At 47.4% G+C, this 16,910-nt stretch overlaps 1 protein-coding gene across 4 annotated transcripts in view; it reads right to left on the bottom strand.

Moving 5' to 3' along the window:
• The window catches only part of LOC109865899 (formin-like protein 2), a 77,041-nt gene that overhangs the window by 19,746 nt on the left and 40,385 nt on the right, over positions 1-16,910 (bottom strand). For all 4 annotated transcript variants that reach the window (XM_031794313.1, XM_031794318.1, XM_031794321.1 and 1 more), the window contains exons 4-9: positions 12,539-12,615; positions 11,681-11,764; positions 10,706-10,855; positions 5,376-5,484; positions 4,972-5,048; positions 1,602-1,695 (exon numbers count right to left, since the gene is read on the bottom strand). In XM_031794313.1, the coding sequence (XP_031650173.1) occupies positions 1,602-1,695; positions 4,972-5,048; positions 5,376-5,484; positions 10,706-10,855; positions 11,681-11,764; positions 12,539-12,615 (591 nt within the window). The remainder of the gene's footprint in view (positions 1-1,601; positions 1,696-4,971; positions 5,049-5,375; positions 5,485-10,705; positions 10,856-11,680; positions 11,765-12,538; positions 12,616-16,910) is intronic.

Below are 16,910 nucleotides of genomic sequence, written 5' to 3'. Positions count from 1 at the left end.
TGTTATTGCGGGTGTAGTGAAATGCTTGTGTTTCTAGCTCCAACAGTGCAGTAATATCTAACAATACATAACAATACACACAACCTCAAATTAAAATAATGGAATTAAGGAATATATAAACATTAGGATGAGCAATGTCGGAGTGGCAAAGACTAAATACAGTAGAATAGAATACAGTATATACATATGACATGAGTAAAGCAAAATTATTAAAGTGACTAGTGTTCCATTATTAAAGTGGCCAGTGACTTCAAGTCTATGTATATGGGGCAGCAGCCTCTAAGGTGCAGTGTTACGTAACCGGGTGGAAGCAGCGTAGTGGTGGCTGTTTAACAGTCTGATGGCCTTGAGATAAAAGCTGTTTATCAGTCTGTCGGTCCCAGCTTTGATGCACCTGCACTGACCTCGCCTTCTGGATGATAGCGGGGTGAACAGGCAGTGGCTCGGGTGGTTGTTGTCCTTGATGATCTTTTTGGCCTTCCTGTGACATCGGGTGCTGTCGGTGTCCTGGAGGGCAGGTCGTTTTCCCCTGGTGTTTCTTCGGGCAGACCGTACCACACTCTGGAGAGCACTGCGGTTGCGGGCGGTGCAATTGCCGTACCAGACGGTGATACAGTCCGACAGGATGCTCTCAATTGTGATGGTTTTAGGTGCCAATCCAAATTTCTTCAGCCTCCTGAGGTTGCTGAGGCGCTGTTGCGCCTTCTTCACCACACTGCCTGTGTGGGTGGACCATTTCAGATCGTCAGTGATGTGTATGCCGAGGAACTTGAAGCTTTCCACTGCGGTCCTGTCATCTGGATAGGGGCGTGCTCCCTCTGCTATTTCCTGAAGTCCACGATCAGCTCCTTTGTTTTATCGACATTGACCCCTCTAACCACATCTATTGCGAAGGGTCAATCGCTATCCATTGACTTGAATAGATGCAGTGGCACACATGGCTATGTCTCTACCTTCTGCTTATGGGTGAGCAGCTCTGAGCAATAGAAGTTGATATTCCACCTCTAATAACAGTGAAATGCAATAGACTGTAATGCTCAATATTTCATTCTGGGTGTAAATATTGCATTAACTGCAGTCGGCCCAAGTTCCCCGAGCCGGCCTAGAAACTGGGACTGCTGTAGAGATGCCAGGCCACCCCAGACTCCACCTTACTCCCCTCCTTTCTAGAGGAGATCAAATACACAATTCACTGCATACAACACAGGGTATGAGCGCTGATCTAGCATCAGCTCTCCCTTTTAGACCGTAATGAACTGAAGATTACATGGACAGGGCGACCTGATCCTGGATCAGCACTCTTACTCTGAGATACATACAGCCCCCTGATCAGGCTGTACTGAATACATCTTTGAAGGGCCTGTAAAATCACTAACAAAACACAGAACTGATTTCTCTGTGGGCCTGAGAGGCCAGTGAGCTGCCATTTCTGTCTGAGAGATGCGAAGCAACATGTCTAAAGGCTTTGATACAGCCGGCGCTGCGCCCTTCGATAATATCCTCCTACCACACGACTCACGGCGTCAACTATGTCAAATTCCACTGCTTAGACACAATAGCACAGCATTATCCTCTTGCTCCGCGCGTCCCCCATACCGCACCTCCTTGAAGTTGTCGAACGCAGAGAGAATGATTTCGTGTCCCCCCCTCACGAGACACACGGCGGCCAGCAGCTCCAACACCAGAGCTTTGGTTCTGGGAAAGGAGAAGAAGAAGAGAAGGAACGGTTAACGTAACGCGGCGCAACTGCCAACACCGACCCATCATTTCTGCCACAAGGTTACATAACGGTTGGATCCCAAATGGCACCCTATACCCTTTCTAGTGCACTAGTTTGTACCAGAGCGCCATTGACCCTGGTCAATAGTAGTGCACTATGAAGGGAGTAGGGTGCCGTCAAATCAAATTGTATTTGTCACATGCGCCGAATACAACAGGTGTAGACCCTTACCGTGAAATGCTTACTTACGAGCCTCTAACCAACAATGCAGTTTTAAGAAAATATTTACAAAATAAACTAAAGTAAAAAAAAAAAAATGTAAATGGTAATAATACAAAATAAAATAACAATAATGAGGCTACATACAGGCGGTACCGGGTCAATAATGAGGCTACATACAGGCGGTACCGGGTCAATGTGCGGGGGTACAGGGTAGTCAAGGTCATTTGTAGGTAGGGGATAATAAACAGTGAGTAGCAGCAGGGGGGGGGGTCAATGCAAATAGTCCGGGTGGCCATTTGATTAATTGTTCAGCTGTTTTATGGCTTGAGGTAGAAGCTGTTAAGGAGCCTTTTGGACCTAGACTTGGCGCTGCGGTACCACTTACCGTGGGGTAGCAGAGGGAACAGTCTATGACTTTGGGCCTGCCTCTGACACCACCTAGTATATACAGTCGTATGAAAAAGTTTGGGCACCCCTGACAATTTCCATGATTTCCATTTATAAATAATTGGGTGTTTGGATCAGCAATTTCATTTTGATCTATTAAATAACTGATGGACACAGTAATATTTCAGTCGTGAAATTAGGTTTATTGGATTAACAGGAAATGTGCAAAATGCATCAAAACAAAATTAGACAGGTGCATAAATTTGGGCACCCCAATAGAAAAATCACATCAATATTTAGTAGAGCCTCCTTTTGCTAAAATAACAGCCTCTAGACACTTCCCATAGCCTCTAAGGAGTGTCTGGATACTGGATGAAGGTATTTTGGACCATTCCTCCTTACAAAACATCTCCAGTTCAGTTAGGTGTGATGGTTGCCGAGCATGGACAACCCGCTTCAAATCATCCCACAGATTCTCAATGATATTCAGGTCTTTGGACTGGGATGGCCATTCCAGAACATTGTACTTGTTCCTCTGCATAAATGCCCGGGTAGATTTTGAGCAGTGTTTTGGGTCGTTGTCTTGTTGAAATATCCAGCCCCGTCGTAACTTCAACTTTGTGACTGATTCTTCAAAATGATTCCCAAGAATCTGCTGATATTGAGTGGAATCCATTGCGACCCTCAACTTTAACAAGATTCCCAGTACCGGCACTGGCCACACAGCCCCACAGCATGATGGAACCCCCACCAAATTTTACTGTGGGTAGCAAGTGTTTGTTTTGGGAACGCTGTGTTCTTTTGCTGCCATGCATAACGTCCTTTGTTATGACCAAATAACTCCATCTTTGTTTCATCAGTCCACAGCACCTTATTCCAAAATGAAGCTGGCTTGTCCAAATGTGCGTTTGCATTCCTCAAGCGACTCTGTTTGTGGCGTGTGTGCAGAAAAGGCTTCTTTCCGCATCACTCTCCCATACCGCTTCTCCTTGTGCAAAGTGCGCTGAATTGTTGAAATATGCACAGTGACACCATCTGCAGCAAGATGATGTTGTAGGTCTTTGGAGGTGGTCTGTGGGCTGTTTTTGACCGTTCTCACCATCCTTCGCCTCTCCGATATTTTACTTGGCCTGCCACTTCTGGCCTTAACAAGAACTGTGCCTGTGGTCTTCCATTTTCTCACTATGTTCCTCACAGTGGACACTGACAGCTTAAATCTCAGCGATAGCTTTTTGTAGCCTTCCTCTAAACCATAACGTTGAACAATCTTTGTTTTCAGGTCATTTGAGAGTTGTTTTGAGGCCCCCCCATGTTGCCACTCTTCAGAGGAGAGTCAAAGAGAACAACAACTTGCAATTGGCCACCTTAAATACCTTTTCTCATGATTGGATGCACTTGTCTATGAAGTTCAAGGCTTAATGAGCTCACCGAACCAATTGTGTGTTCCAATGAATCAAGTATTCACAGGTATTCAAATCAACAGAATGACAAGGGTGCCCACATTTTTTCATAGCCTATATTTCACATCTGATTTAATTTCATACAACTTAATATTGCTGAATACCCCAGTACTCAGCTTTTATCCGAAAATGAATGGCATGCCACCTGCGATCATTTTCTGTGACGACAGAGTAAATTACTACGCAGCCTCAGAGGGGTGCTCAAACCTTTTCATAAGACTGTAGGTCCGGGATGGCAGGAACGCTTTGCCCCAGTGACGTTCTGGGCCGTACGCACTACCAAGGTTCATCCGAGGTAACATCATGTGTTTTTATCAGATCACGTGACTGGATCTAAAAATGTCTACCTAATATCTGAACATGTAATATATGACATGCAGGTCTGTTGATATAATCTAGAGGATTAAATGAAGTGTATATTACAGAGTGAATCCCTCAGCCATAATCACCTACGGGTGATGGAAGAAAAGTACCGTCAGCTCATTCATTAAAAGTCCAAATATGATATTATCTTCTATTCTATTCTTTTTTTAAATATTTTTAATTCCACTGTAATCCTGGAGGAATTCTCTGCCTGGGTCACAGACTACGGTAGAGGTGTTATTTGACAGACGATTCGAGACAGCTCGGCAAACCCTCTTTCAACCCAGCACGAACACACACGCATACACTCACACAGGGGTTGGTGTTCACACAAGTGCGCGCGCGATGCAAGCGGACACAAAGACACGCACGCGCGCTACACACACTTCAATAAACAACACCCGGGCCCCCCCCCCCCCCCCCCGAGTAAAAAAGGCGCCTCCTGTCGCCTGGTGCTCTGTGCAGCTGCCGGTGTTTAGCAGTGTGCCAGCGGTGCCCTGAGCTGGCTGTCTGTCTGGCTGGAGGAATGAGTTAGTGCTGGATGCTTGGCTTCGCACACAATTTGGACGCTGAAAGAGCAGGTGCAGCAATAAGGGGAGGGAAGGGCCTGTATTCGTGAAGCGTCTCAGAGTAGGAGTCAGGAGTGCTGATCTACAACCAGTTGTGCATTTTAGATCCTCATGAATGCGATAATATAGACCGAGGGGGGGGGACCTGATCCTAGATCAGCACTAATACTTTGATGCGCTTTATAGATAGTGGACGTGTATCACTAAGTGGAGGAGCTGTTTAACACCAGACACAACGCTTCCATCTCACCTGGGATTCTTATTGTTCAGACTTAGTGCAATTTCATTCACAGCGTGCGGGTGGGACATCACCATGTTGAAGCCGTACTGGGTCGTCAAAAATGGATGGAGCAAGAGAGGGATGGAGGGAGAGAAAAAGAGAGAGATCTCGTTTAATAAACAGGGAGTGACTCCTTTTACGTAACAAAGAGAAACTTGAGACATAATGTGTTGCGGAAAACATGGTAGACGACAAACTGAATTGGGCCGATGATGGATGAGGGCGGGTGCGTGTGCGCTTCAACCCTCCATTTTACATCCCACATGGCACCCTGTTCCCTACACGTGGGCACTACTTTTGACCAAAGCTAGGGAACAGGGTTCCATTTGGGACGCACCCTATGTGCTGGGTTAGCCCGGGGACCGGACTCTCACCTGGTAGTTCATGATGGCTCGCAGGCACATGATGCAGACGTGAACGTCGTCCTTCTTACAGACCAGCCGGGAGTTCTTCAGAGTTCTCCGGCTCGGCAACGCGTTGCAACTGAAACACAAGGACACAGGAGCGTCTTCACCGCAGAAGGCGTCTCCGAATTCATACCGACAAAGAGACACGCGGCTTGGTAAACAAGACGACAGATGCCATCGGTGAACCGTAGCAACACACGTACCATTCTTGCACCCCGTCGTTTTCAATGTAGACATCCAACTCCATGGCATGTTACATGGACACACAAAGAGCTGTGTAATCCACTCCCTTACTCAGAGGCCAGAGGGGAGACCGTGTGATTGTTTTCATTTAACTATCCTGCACAAAAATATACCTTACAACTAGTACAATGGAGGCAAGTCATTTGCATGCATGGAGGTGATCAGGCCGGCTTTGTGGAGACAAAACGTTAGCGAAAGAGGGCCTTTCTCCTGACCCCTTTCTCCCAGTGAAAGGAGAGCGCTTGAGTAGCACATCGCTGGTGTGTGTATGTGTGTGCGCCACAGAACACAGCCCAGTACACCTCAGTCCAGCCAGGGACATAAGACTGATTATTTCCAGCCCTGCATGTCATAAGACTTTATCCACCAGCCATGGTTCTGGGAAAAGGTGCCTTCAGCCGACCCATGCACACACACACACACACACACTGATTCATGTCAGCACTGACGCCTCGAAGCTCTGAATCCGTCTTCAGTGTGTGTGTGTGTGTGTGTGTGTGTGTGTGTGTGTGTGTGTGTGTGTGTGTGTGTGTGTGTGTGTGTGTGTGTGTGTGTGTGTGTGTGTGTGTGTGTGTGTGTGTGTGTGTGTGTGTGTGTGTGTGTGTGTGTGTGTGTGTGTGTGAGAGAGAGGCTGAGACAGTGTGACTAAGCTTTGATAAGGATTTATGATGAGGGTAAATAAGGACAGATCCAACATACTGGCTGTAGTCTTCATGGTCTGATGCTTCTCACTGGTTCCATGAATGAGAGCTATTCAGCAGCAAGCAAGCAGTTATGACGTTTGCGTGTAGTAAAGGAAAAAAAAAATAAACATTGTGCGGGGTGTGTGTATGAGTGACTTTGTTTGTCTTTGTGTGTGTGCGCGTGCTTGCGTGCGTGTGTGTTTATGTGTGCTCTTTGTTCTATTTAGGTGCATGTGGCGCCTACGTAGTGCAAAACAAGTTTCCTCACATAAACGCGCTCGCTGCTTCACGAGACCGGTGACAGAATTGGAACATCGCCTCACACGTAGCCGGCGACGGGCGACGGTGTTCCAAAAGAACTGCGATTTTACAGAAAACTACCTCCAGCACTCAGCCTGCCTGCAACCAGGGAGCGGAAACGAATGGTAGAACGACACTCATTTGAGGGAAAGAGACTTCGGCGTGGACACGTCCCAAATAGCGGACTATAGGTCCCTGGTCAAAAGCAGTGCGCTACAAAGGGACCAGGGTGCCATTTGGGACGCGTCCTCTGCTTCGTAACCACACAGACGGAATGACGTGTGGTGACAGGACTATGAGTGAAAAGAGACAGTCGATCACCCTGATTCAATGTAGGCGCGGTGGACTTGCTTTGACAGGCCTTGTGGTGCACCGACTTAGAACCCATAAAAGATCCTCAAAGGCCTTCCAAACTATGTTTTCATGGACGTTACTTCAACACTAAAGCTAATAAACAGCATAGTCTAAGGCGGAGTCCCAAATGGCACCTCAATTCCGATATAGTGCAATACTTTACATTGGGCTCTGGTCAGAAGTAGTGCACCACATAGGGAATAGGGTGCCATTTGGGACGTTCCTATAGTCGAAATCACAACAAACACAACTACAAACTAGACAAGCCTAAATATTTCTAGGTAACCCTGGGCGAACCAGAAGACGTACCATCGTCCTTGCGAATACTTTGGGCATTTCAAAGAGCTCGGTGTCCTTCGAGTTTGCCGTGAGTTTTTAAGGAAAAGACATGTAAATTCAACATGACATCACAAAAGTGACACACAATGATTGACATGGGAGGGATACAACTGTGACAAGGCAAAGGTGCTGTACATTGGAAATAGAAATAAATACTGATAACTCTAATGTTAATTACCTTGACTTGTCAGCCTGTGTCAGGAGGTAACTAAGGAATAACAGTACAGATAACATCGTATTAGTTTATACATAAGAAGAGTTTGGTTGTAGCCAGCTACTACTTGCACAACTACCCGCCGCATATAGCCTGCTCAAGGAGACATACGAAAAGCAATAATCAGAGGGGGCCAGGAACAATGCCGGTATAAAAAGCCATTTGCTCTAAATGGGAACAGAAATGTCTACAGTAAGACCACAACAGAGGTAGTAGCATCTCCCCTTCAACGCCTCCACACACTGGACTACAGCTTAGCAATGGAAGCAGGTAGGAGTGTGTGTGTGTGTGTGTGTGTGTGTGTGTGTGTGTGTGTGTGTGTGTGTGTGTGTGTGTGTGTGTGTGCGTGCGTGCGCGCGCGTTGGCGCCTGCCTTCCCGGGCGTGTCCACTTGTGTGTGGCAGGTAGTGGAGACAGGGGAGAGGGAGGAGGTGTTGAGGTAAGGCTAGGGGGGTGGGGCGAGCTAGAGCTATCAGATAGCACCGTGAGCCACACTGTGTACTGTGTAGACCTGCCTGCTGCTGCTGAAGACTGGAGCACAGAGCAGGAGACTAGAGGAGGAAGGCCGGGACAGAACACCAGTCAACATCAGCTCTCACCGTCGCCTAGTTAAGTTCATACAGCTGCCATTCACACACAGTTCCTTCAGAAAGTATTCACGCCCCTCCATTTGTTCCACATTTTGTTGTGCTGCAGCCTGAATTTAAAATGGATCACATTAAGATTGTGTGTCACTGATCTACACACAATGCCCCATCATGTAAACGTGGGATTATGTTTTTTTCGAAATTTGTACAAATGAATAACAAATGAAAAGCTGAAATGTTTTGAGTGTAATACATATTTAACCCCTTTGTTATGGCAAGCCTAAATAAGTTCAAGAGTGAAAATGTGCTAAACAAGTCACATAATAATTTGCATGGACTCACTATGTGCAAAAATAGTGTTTAACATGATGTTTGAACGACTGCCTAATTTCTGTACCCCACACATATAGTTATCTGTAAGGTCGGTCCCTCTGTCGAACAGTGAATTTCAAATACAGATTCAACCACCAAGACCAGGGAGGTTTTCCAATGCCTCGCTAAAAATGGCACCTATTGGTAAAAAAAAAAAAGCAGACATTGAATATCCCTTTGAGCGTTATTAATTACACTTTGGATGCTGTATCAATACACCCAGTCACTACAAAGGTACAGGAGTCCTTCCTAACTCAGTTGCCGGAGAGGAAGGAAACCTCAGGGATTTCACCATGAGGCCAATGATGACTTTAAAACAGTTACATAATTGGATGGCTGTGATAGGAGAAAACTGAGGATGGATCAATAACATTGTAGTTACTCCACAATACTCACCTAAAACAACAGAGTTAAAACAAGGAAGCCTGTACAGAATAAAAAATCCAACACAACACATCCACCTAGTACCACTCTTCACATGTTCAAGCATGGTGGTGGCTGCATCATGTTATGGGTATGCTTGTCACCGGCAAGGACTAGGGAGTTTTTTTTTAGGCTACAAAGAAACAGAATAGAGCTAAGCTTGAAAATCTAAGGCAAGACTTGAAAATGGCTGTCAAACAATGATCAACAGCCAACTTGACAGAGCTTGAAGAATTTTTTAAAGAACAATGTGCAAATATTGTACAATCCAGGAGTGCAATGCTCATAGAGACATACCCAGAAAGAAATTCTAACATGTATTGACCCAGGGGTGTGAATACTTATGTAAATTAGATGTTTTAGATGGGGTATTGTGTGTAGATAGGTGAGATAAAAAAAAATATATATATTTAATCAATTCTGAATTCCGGCTGTAACACAAAATGTGGAATGAGTCAAGGGGTATGAATACTTTCTGAAGGCACTGTATGGGTCCCGAATGGCACCCTATTCCCTATATTGTACTACATTTCAAAAACAGGTCACTCGTCAAAGGTGGTGCACTATATAGGGAATAGAGTGTCATTTGGGAAACACACATAGCCTTAGTCTCCTATAGTATCTTCCATCTGATAGCACAATTGCTTGACAGAAGTACTAACACTAACCCCACAGGCCCTTGTACATAGGCGCTAGCACCCACATATCCTATAAAGTGTATTACTTTGGAACAGGGCCCATAGAGCTCTGGTCAAAGATGTGCACTCGGCGACATTCTATAGGGAATCGGGTGCCATTTTAGGGGACACAAACTGGCCTGTGTGTTTCCTAAGAGAAGAAGCCTAGCGAGTCCAGATTCGTTCGTCCATTATATGAGAGTTCGGGAAAACGTTGGTTGTTCAGAAGACGCGTGCGGTCTCAGTGGTGCCCTCGGTGTAACATCTCTCGTTAAAAGACCTGTGAGTTACTGACGGTCAGAAAAATTGGGATTAGCCGTGTACATGTGAAGTCAACGGGACTAACACACCGGGACATCATTGAAACGACTGCGGCGATTAACAGAGTCAGAAATATGCATGAACTATGTTTGCCGCCTATAATCCAAATGAAATGACCATGGTTTAAAGGGAACGGGGAGAATTTCAAATGTTTGCCTAATCATTCAAAAAGACGTAGAATTGGCGTCATATTCATGACATAACACGTAATATCTGTAAAATCCCTGTGGAAGAGATGGTGCTAGAAGAGAGTTCTTCCAGACTGTTCAGAAGCCACGAAAACCCCCATGTCAGAGATATCCTATTCCATAACATCATGAGTCAGACGACCCAATAGAAGGTCTTCTCCCAAATGGCACCCTATTCCCTATATGTAGTGCCCTACTTTTGACCCGTGACCCATCAAAAGTAGTGCACTATATTGGGAATAAGATGCCGCTTGAAACACAGCTCTGGAAAACAACCCCCCCCCTTATCCTTCGTCCTGCCGTTCCATGCCACAACGAAACGTGTCTTAAGCCATTTAAAGACTTAAAGGCCTCATGACCACAACAAAAGGCCTTCTCAGACATCACATGCAAACGCGTGAGCGTGTTAGCAAACCTGGGAACTGTGACAATCCAGACTAAGTCAAAAAACAATTATGACATTTCAAGCCATTTCTTATACAACAAACATGTTACGTTTTAAATAGAGAATTAGGACTTGGTTGTCAGTGCAGCGAATTCTTAGAGTAGCCTCTAGGCTATAATGTATGGTGTTGAGGTGACGTGTGCGTTGCTTACCGTAGCGTGGCGTGTCGCCCGGCGCGGGTAATGCTGTTCCCGCTGACGGGGGACGGGAGGTTACTCCCCCCATGCAGGTCCTCTATGGATCTGCTCCAGGGCTTGTCCACCGACTTCTCCGGGTTGTTCTCCACACTGTCGCCATCAAACCTGGAGAGGGGAAACACACAGGACAAAGGGGCTTAGAGAACCTAGTACATTTCTGTACTCTCTGACCACAGTCCAGCAATGTCCCAAATAGCGCCATATTCTCTTTATAGTGGATAGGGTGCCATTTAAGACACAGCCCTAATCTGTTTAATACATTATCAGAGTCTGGAAGGAAAAGGAGAACTGTATAAAAGTCACATAGAGGCATCTCTTACTTCACATTTTAGGAGGGCAGATATCCACCCCCCCCCCCCCCCCCCCCCCCCCGTATTTTTTTACATTATTTTTTATAGCTGTGGCTGTTTTCTAACAAAAAGAAAGGGGACTAACTAGTACCCGGGTAATCAAGGTAAACACTCACTGATGGGGTAACCATTAGAAACGTGTTGGACAGACCAATAACGTATGGTCAGAAAGCAAATAGAAACGTAACTAAAAACGCCATTGGCTCTGAATGGAAACCCCCCTGGACCGAGTAATCATGCCATCTATGTATAGAATCTACATGCCACACAGAGTTGAACGTATGCACGGCAAATGGCACCCTATTCCCTATGCCGTGCACTGCTTTTGACCAGGGCCCACTATATAGGGAATAGGGTGCCAGTTGGGACGTAGACTGAGTCTACGGGAGCAGGGCCGGTCGCCACATACGACCAGTGACTCGGTGTTTCTGAGAACGAAGCAGGCTGCAGGGTGTCGAGGAGATGCGTGGTTGATTAGGCTAACAAACAAAAAAAGGGCCATTGTGCTCATTGTCTGGCCCGCGCTATAGGAGGACATGGAGGAAGGAGAAAGAGCCGTGTGTGGGGGGGGGAGACTTACGTGACAGCGTACTGCGCAAAAGACAGATACTCCACCAGTACGTCCAGGCCTTTGTTTTCTTCGTTTAAGAACTCTCTCACCCACCTAGAAGGAGAAATGACACACAGTCTTAGTTCAAAGACAATGCGCAGACGGTGCTCGGCATGTGGTTCACGTGCAACACACAGAGTTGGGAACGGTCTGGGATTCTCATTTGACATTGTGATAGGCCTACACTACAAGGAGAGGGAAAGAGGGAGAGAGGGAGAGATAAAGAGAGAGTGGGAGAGAGAGATAAAGAGAGAGTGGGAGAGAGAGATATAGGAGAGAGTGAGAGATGAGAGAGTGAGAGATGAGAGAGAGAGAAAGAGAGAGAGAGAGAGAGAGAGAGGGGGGGGGGGGGCATCTCGTGTTGTTGGGATGCTGAGATTGTGTGACTGTTGTAATGTAACAGAGTCTGCCTGGGGTTGTATTGTCTAGGTAGGACTTGGCTGGCTGGCTGGTCTCCTGTCTGTGGCTGGGGGCTTGGGTCAAAAGTAGTGCACTATGTAGGGAATAGGGTGCCATTTGGAACACATACTGTTCCTTCCTGTCCTCACAGGGTCACAAAGTGGTGCCGTGTCGCCAGTGACCTTGCTCCAGTCCCATCAACCCCCGTTGCTTCCTGCTGACCCTTACCATCCCTTATCCTGCCTCCAGCTCCCAGCATGCACCCTGGCCTCATTACCACCTGCGACCACAGCTGACCTGGGATGAGACCCAAATGGCACCCCACTCCCTTTCTAGTGCACTATTTTTGACCAGGGCCCATAGGGTACCAATTTGGGACGCAGGCACTTGACCTTCACATTCACATATTTAATCTTAATTATTACTCACCCTATGTGATTGGTCCTTAACGAAATTTCCAGTTCTCTCAGGACCTGGGTGGACTCCTGCACCCTCCGTCTGAATTTCTGGGGTTAAAGAAAGAGACATTTTGAACATTTCATCACTCCGTTCCGTATTCAGTAGACCGATAGAATATGTCGGGTTGAACTTTGAGTGATTTGTGGGGCATTTCACCAACCATATCATCATCAACAGAGAGCCAGGAAACATGAAAGTCAACATAATGGACAGTCCTGCTTATAGAATGCTTGACTTTACCGTAGTCATTCCAATGTCTGCTTTGCGTAGAAGCAGTTCCTTCATCCGGAGCAATATAATCATCAGCATCCCAAATGGCACTCTATTCCCTATACAGTGTACTTTTGGTTGAATGTGGTGCACTACAGTATATAGAGAATAATGTGCTATTTGGGATGAGGCCATAATCGACTCATTAAATAGGATCTGGCTTGTGTTTGAGCTGTCAGGGCCTTCACACAAACACACACACAGCATATATCCATTCTAGTCCCGTTGTGCTGTTCCCGTGGTTACATGTCCAGGAACAAACGCTGGGTGGACTGAAGTGTATGACCTGCCCTGCATGTGAATATGCAACGTGAGACAAGTGTTCGTGGGGAGGTTGTTCCCTCTCTCTCTCTTTCTCCCTCTCACCTCTCTCTCTCTCTCTCTCACTCTCTCTGCTTTCATTTTCAGACAAAAAGACCCGCGACTCCAAACAAAAGACTCGCAGCCTGTTACGCAAAAGTTGCGCGGAGGAATCCAAAAAGCAATAGCGTGAGCGACAGGGCTTTTCCATTAGCATTCATAATCAACGCCCAGAAGAACCGGTGTTGATCACTACTCGTTCAGTGGAAGCGCCTCCCTGATGGCAGACAGTGAATCATTGCATCACCAATGACAGAGACAGAGGAGGAGGCTCCCAGTCTCCATATCAACCCATTTTTGGCTGAGCTGGAGCCTTCCCTTTCCATGATGTGTCTATGGCTGGCGGCATCCCAAATAGCACCCTATTCCCTATATAGTGCACAGGGCTCTGGTCAAAAAGTGGTGCACTAGGTAAGGAATAGGGTGCCAAACAAACAGAGCAGGGCCCAGTGTTATAAACACAGAGCGAGAGAGAGAGATGAGTACAGGGATGTTCCCATTGGCAGGGTTTCTCTGGTCCTTGGCCTGTAGTACTGAGCTGGGGTGTGTGTTTGGCACATGTGAGATGAGAAACAGTGTTTTTATTAGGGAGGAGCCCCCTTGTGTGTTTATATGGAAAGCGGCGCTAGTGTGAGGTGTACTGCGCAGACTCCCTGACCCACACACACAGCGGTCACGTACACACACACACACACATCACTCCTCACTAAGTACTACCAGCTGCCGCTCAGATCCAGAGAGAGCAGGGGGAACGAGACGAGAGAGAGAGAGCAGGGAAACGAGACGAGAGAGAGAGCAGGGGGAACGAGACGAGAGAGAGAGCAGGGGGAACGAGACGAGAGAGAGAGCAGGGGGAACGGGACGAGAGAGAGAGAGCAGGGGGAACGAGATGAGAGAGAGCAGGGGCAACGAGACAAGAGAGAGAGAGAGCAGGGGGAACGAGATGAGAGAGAGAGAGCAGGGGGAACGAGATGAGAGAGAGAGAGCAGGGGGAACGAGACGAGAGAGAGAGTACAGGGGGAACGAGACGAGAGAGAGTACAGGGGGAACGAGATGAGAGAGAGAGAGCAGGGGGAACGAGACGAGAGAGAGAGAGCAGGGGGAACGAGACGAGAGAGAGCAGGGGGAACGAGATGAGAGAGTGAGAGAGCAGTGGGAACGAGACAAGAGAGAGAGAGAGAGAGCAGGGGGAACGAGATGAGAGAGAGTGCAGGGAGAGAGAGAGAGAAAAGCAGGGAAAGAGAGAGGAGGAAGAGAAGAGAGAGAACAGAGAAAACAGGCGGAAGGGAGAGATAGCAAAGAGAGAGTGAGAGAGGGGAAAAGAGGTTGAGTGGGGAGCTGTGATGAGTGGAGGACGGTGCACGCTCCGGGGAGGTCATCCTGGAAACAAATCAATGGCCGATACATTTTTAGGGAGTTTTTTGGAATGAACCTCTTCCTTTTTGGCTGCCTATTGGCTGAGAGGAATGCACGGGGGCCTGCATATGTAAAGAGCAATGACCTCCAGCTCCGGCTCTCCACAGAGGCACAAAGTGGCAATTGTTCCCGAGTCTGAAGAAAAGGGGGTTGAACAGGAATGTAAAACCATAACTCTCTTTTTCTGCATCTCTCTCTCTCCCCTACTCTCTCTTTCTCCCCTGCGCTCTCTCACACACTATCTTTCCCCGTCTCTCTCCATTTTCCAACTCTCTCTCTCTGTCTACTTCCCCCTCTCCCTCTAGTGCCGGCTGCTGACCTCCTGCGAGGGACAGGCGGGACTGTTGTTGGAGCATGGTATCAGCCCAACTGTGGAGGGAGCAGACTCTGACGACTCATAGTTCCCAGGGCATGTGATAAACAGCCCAGACGTTTGGGACGTGAAAATAAACACAGGAGCCCAACCGCTCGTCGTCGAACAAACGGAGACGTGTTTTAATAAGCGCTGTTGCCTCTCGCTGAAGGCTCGATTCCAGCCCATGACAAACGGTTTCAATAAAGATAGAGGAAGATCATTCTTTGGTCGGGGGTGTTAGACAAACAAAGACAGGGAGGGCTCGCTGCCTAAACGTATGCAGGCCTTGGAGTCAGTGAATGCGTCCCAAATGGCACCCTATCCCCTACATAGTGCACTACTGTTGACCAGAGCCCTATGGGACTCCCTATGGACCCTGGAGAAAAGTAGACCACTATATAGGGAATAGGGTGACATTTGGGATGCATGTAGTGTGTAATAAATCCTTCCTTCAGCCATGGCAGTGCTAAGTGTTTACACCCCGAGAGAGAGTTAAACCTGGACCAGTCATTTCCGTCATCTGGGAGCCATCCTCCCGTTCACCATGCCAACATCCCAAATAGCACCCTATTTCCCTATATAGTGCACCACTTTAGGCTCGGCTCCAGTCAAAAGTAGTGCACTATAGGGACTAGGGTGCCATTAGGGAGGAAGCCTAACCCTGCCCCATCCCACAATGCACTCCTCCTCATAGTCTTGCATCTGACAACAACACGAGCACTTGTTATCTACCATCCACCATCCTCCTTCCTATCTCTATTCCTCGCTTCTCCTCTCCAGTGTTGCTCTTCATCCTCCTTCCCCTTCATCTCCATCTCCAGAGAGGAACGTTAGTCCTTCAGTCACGTTCTGTATCATCAGAGAGCCGACTACGGATTTGTCCCATACGGCACCCATATTCCTTTTCGCCGTCCACTACTTTTGACCAGGGTCCTTAGGGCTCTGGTCGAAAGTAGTGCACTGGAAAGGGAATAGTGTGCCATTTTTTGGATATAACCCTAAAGAGCAGGGCGATGCTCTGAGAGAGACTTAGAAGGGTTCATCGATAATGCAGCTAGGGCTGCAGGAGTGCAAAAATACGAGGCGTGTCGCGATACAAGATGCAGAACATATTCTCTTTGCTTTTTCGATCAGGGAGAGACGAGGGACACACTTCAACACTAGGGGGGGGGGGGGGGGGGGCGCAGCATAGGCAGATATTCTATCTCCGTAGCAGAATTCACATCCATTGGCTGATCTAGAACTGCTTTCTTGCCCTCTTCACGCTCCCGTAGCATATGATGTCGCTCCGAAACCTTCAATCCAGTCGGTAATTTAATTATCTGGAGCAATGAGATGTCCCTCTAGCAGAGTCGCTCGGCGCTAATTTGTTTTTATTACAGAGACAACTTTGTGGCCTCGTCCCAAATGGTAACATACTCCCTATAGAATTGCCTATATACCCTATGGGCCTTGGTCAAAAGTAGTGCACTATATAGGGAATCGGGCGACATTTGGAACGCATCCCATCGGGACAGCGGCACTATCTCCCTCCGCAAGCCAAATCTCTTCCTATTGGCGAGGCCTGAACGCTGGCTGACACTTTACTCTGGAAAACCTTCTCGCCTCTCCAACTCCTGTGGCCAGAGAGTCAGCCTCAGCCGGTTCTGGCTGCTTCCCTCCCCTAACACTACCACCGGCACGATATCATAACACTCCTGTTAGCTATGGCTCCGCAAGGCCATGTTCACGCCCAGGGCCCACTACTTCTCAGGGCAACACAGCTGTATGGTGGGGATACCCTGGGTAACATTCACTAGGAATGAAACGGAAGCAGAAGGGGCTAAATGGGAAGGGACTACGTGAACTTATCCAATAAGAAACGTTTAAAGTTTTTTACATTGCAACATGTTTTGCTACGTTTTGCTACAAATGAATGTAACACGGGTGGTGTTGAGCTGA

This window comes from Oncorhynchus kisutch, linkage group LG2 (genome assembly GCF_002021735.2).
Source record: "Oncorhynchus kisutch isolate 150728-3 linkage group LG2, Okis_V2, whole genome shotgun sequence".
Taxonomy (NCBI): domain Eukaryota; kingdom Metazoa; phylum Chordata; class Actinopteri; order Salmoniformes; family Salmonidae; genus Oncorhynchus; species Oncorhynchus kisutch.
Note: the sequence above shows the minus strand (reverse complement) of the source record. Positions and strands in the feature narration are given on the sequence as shown.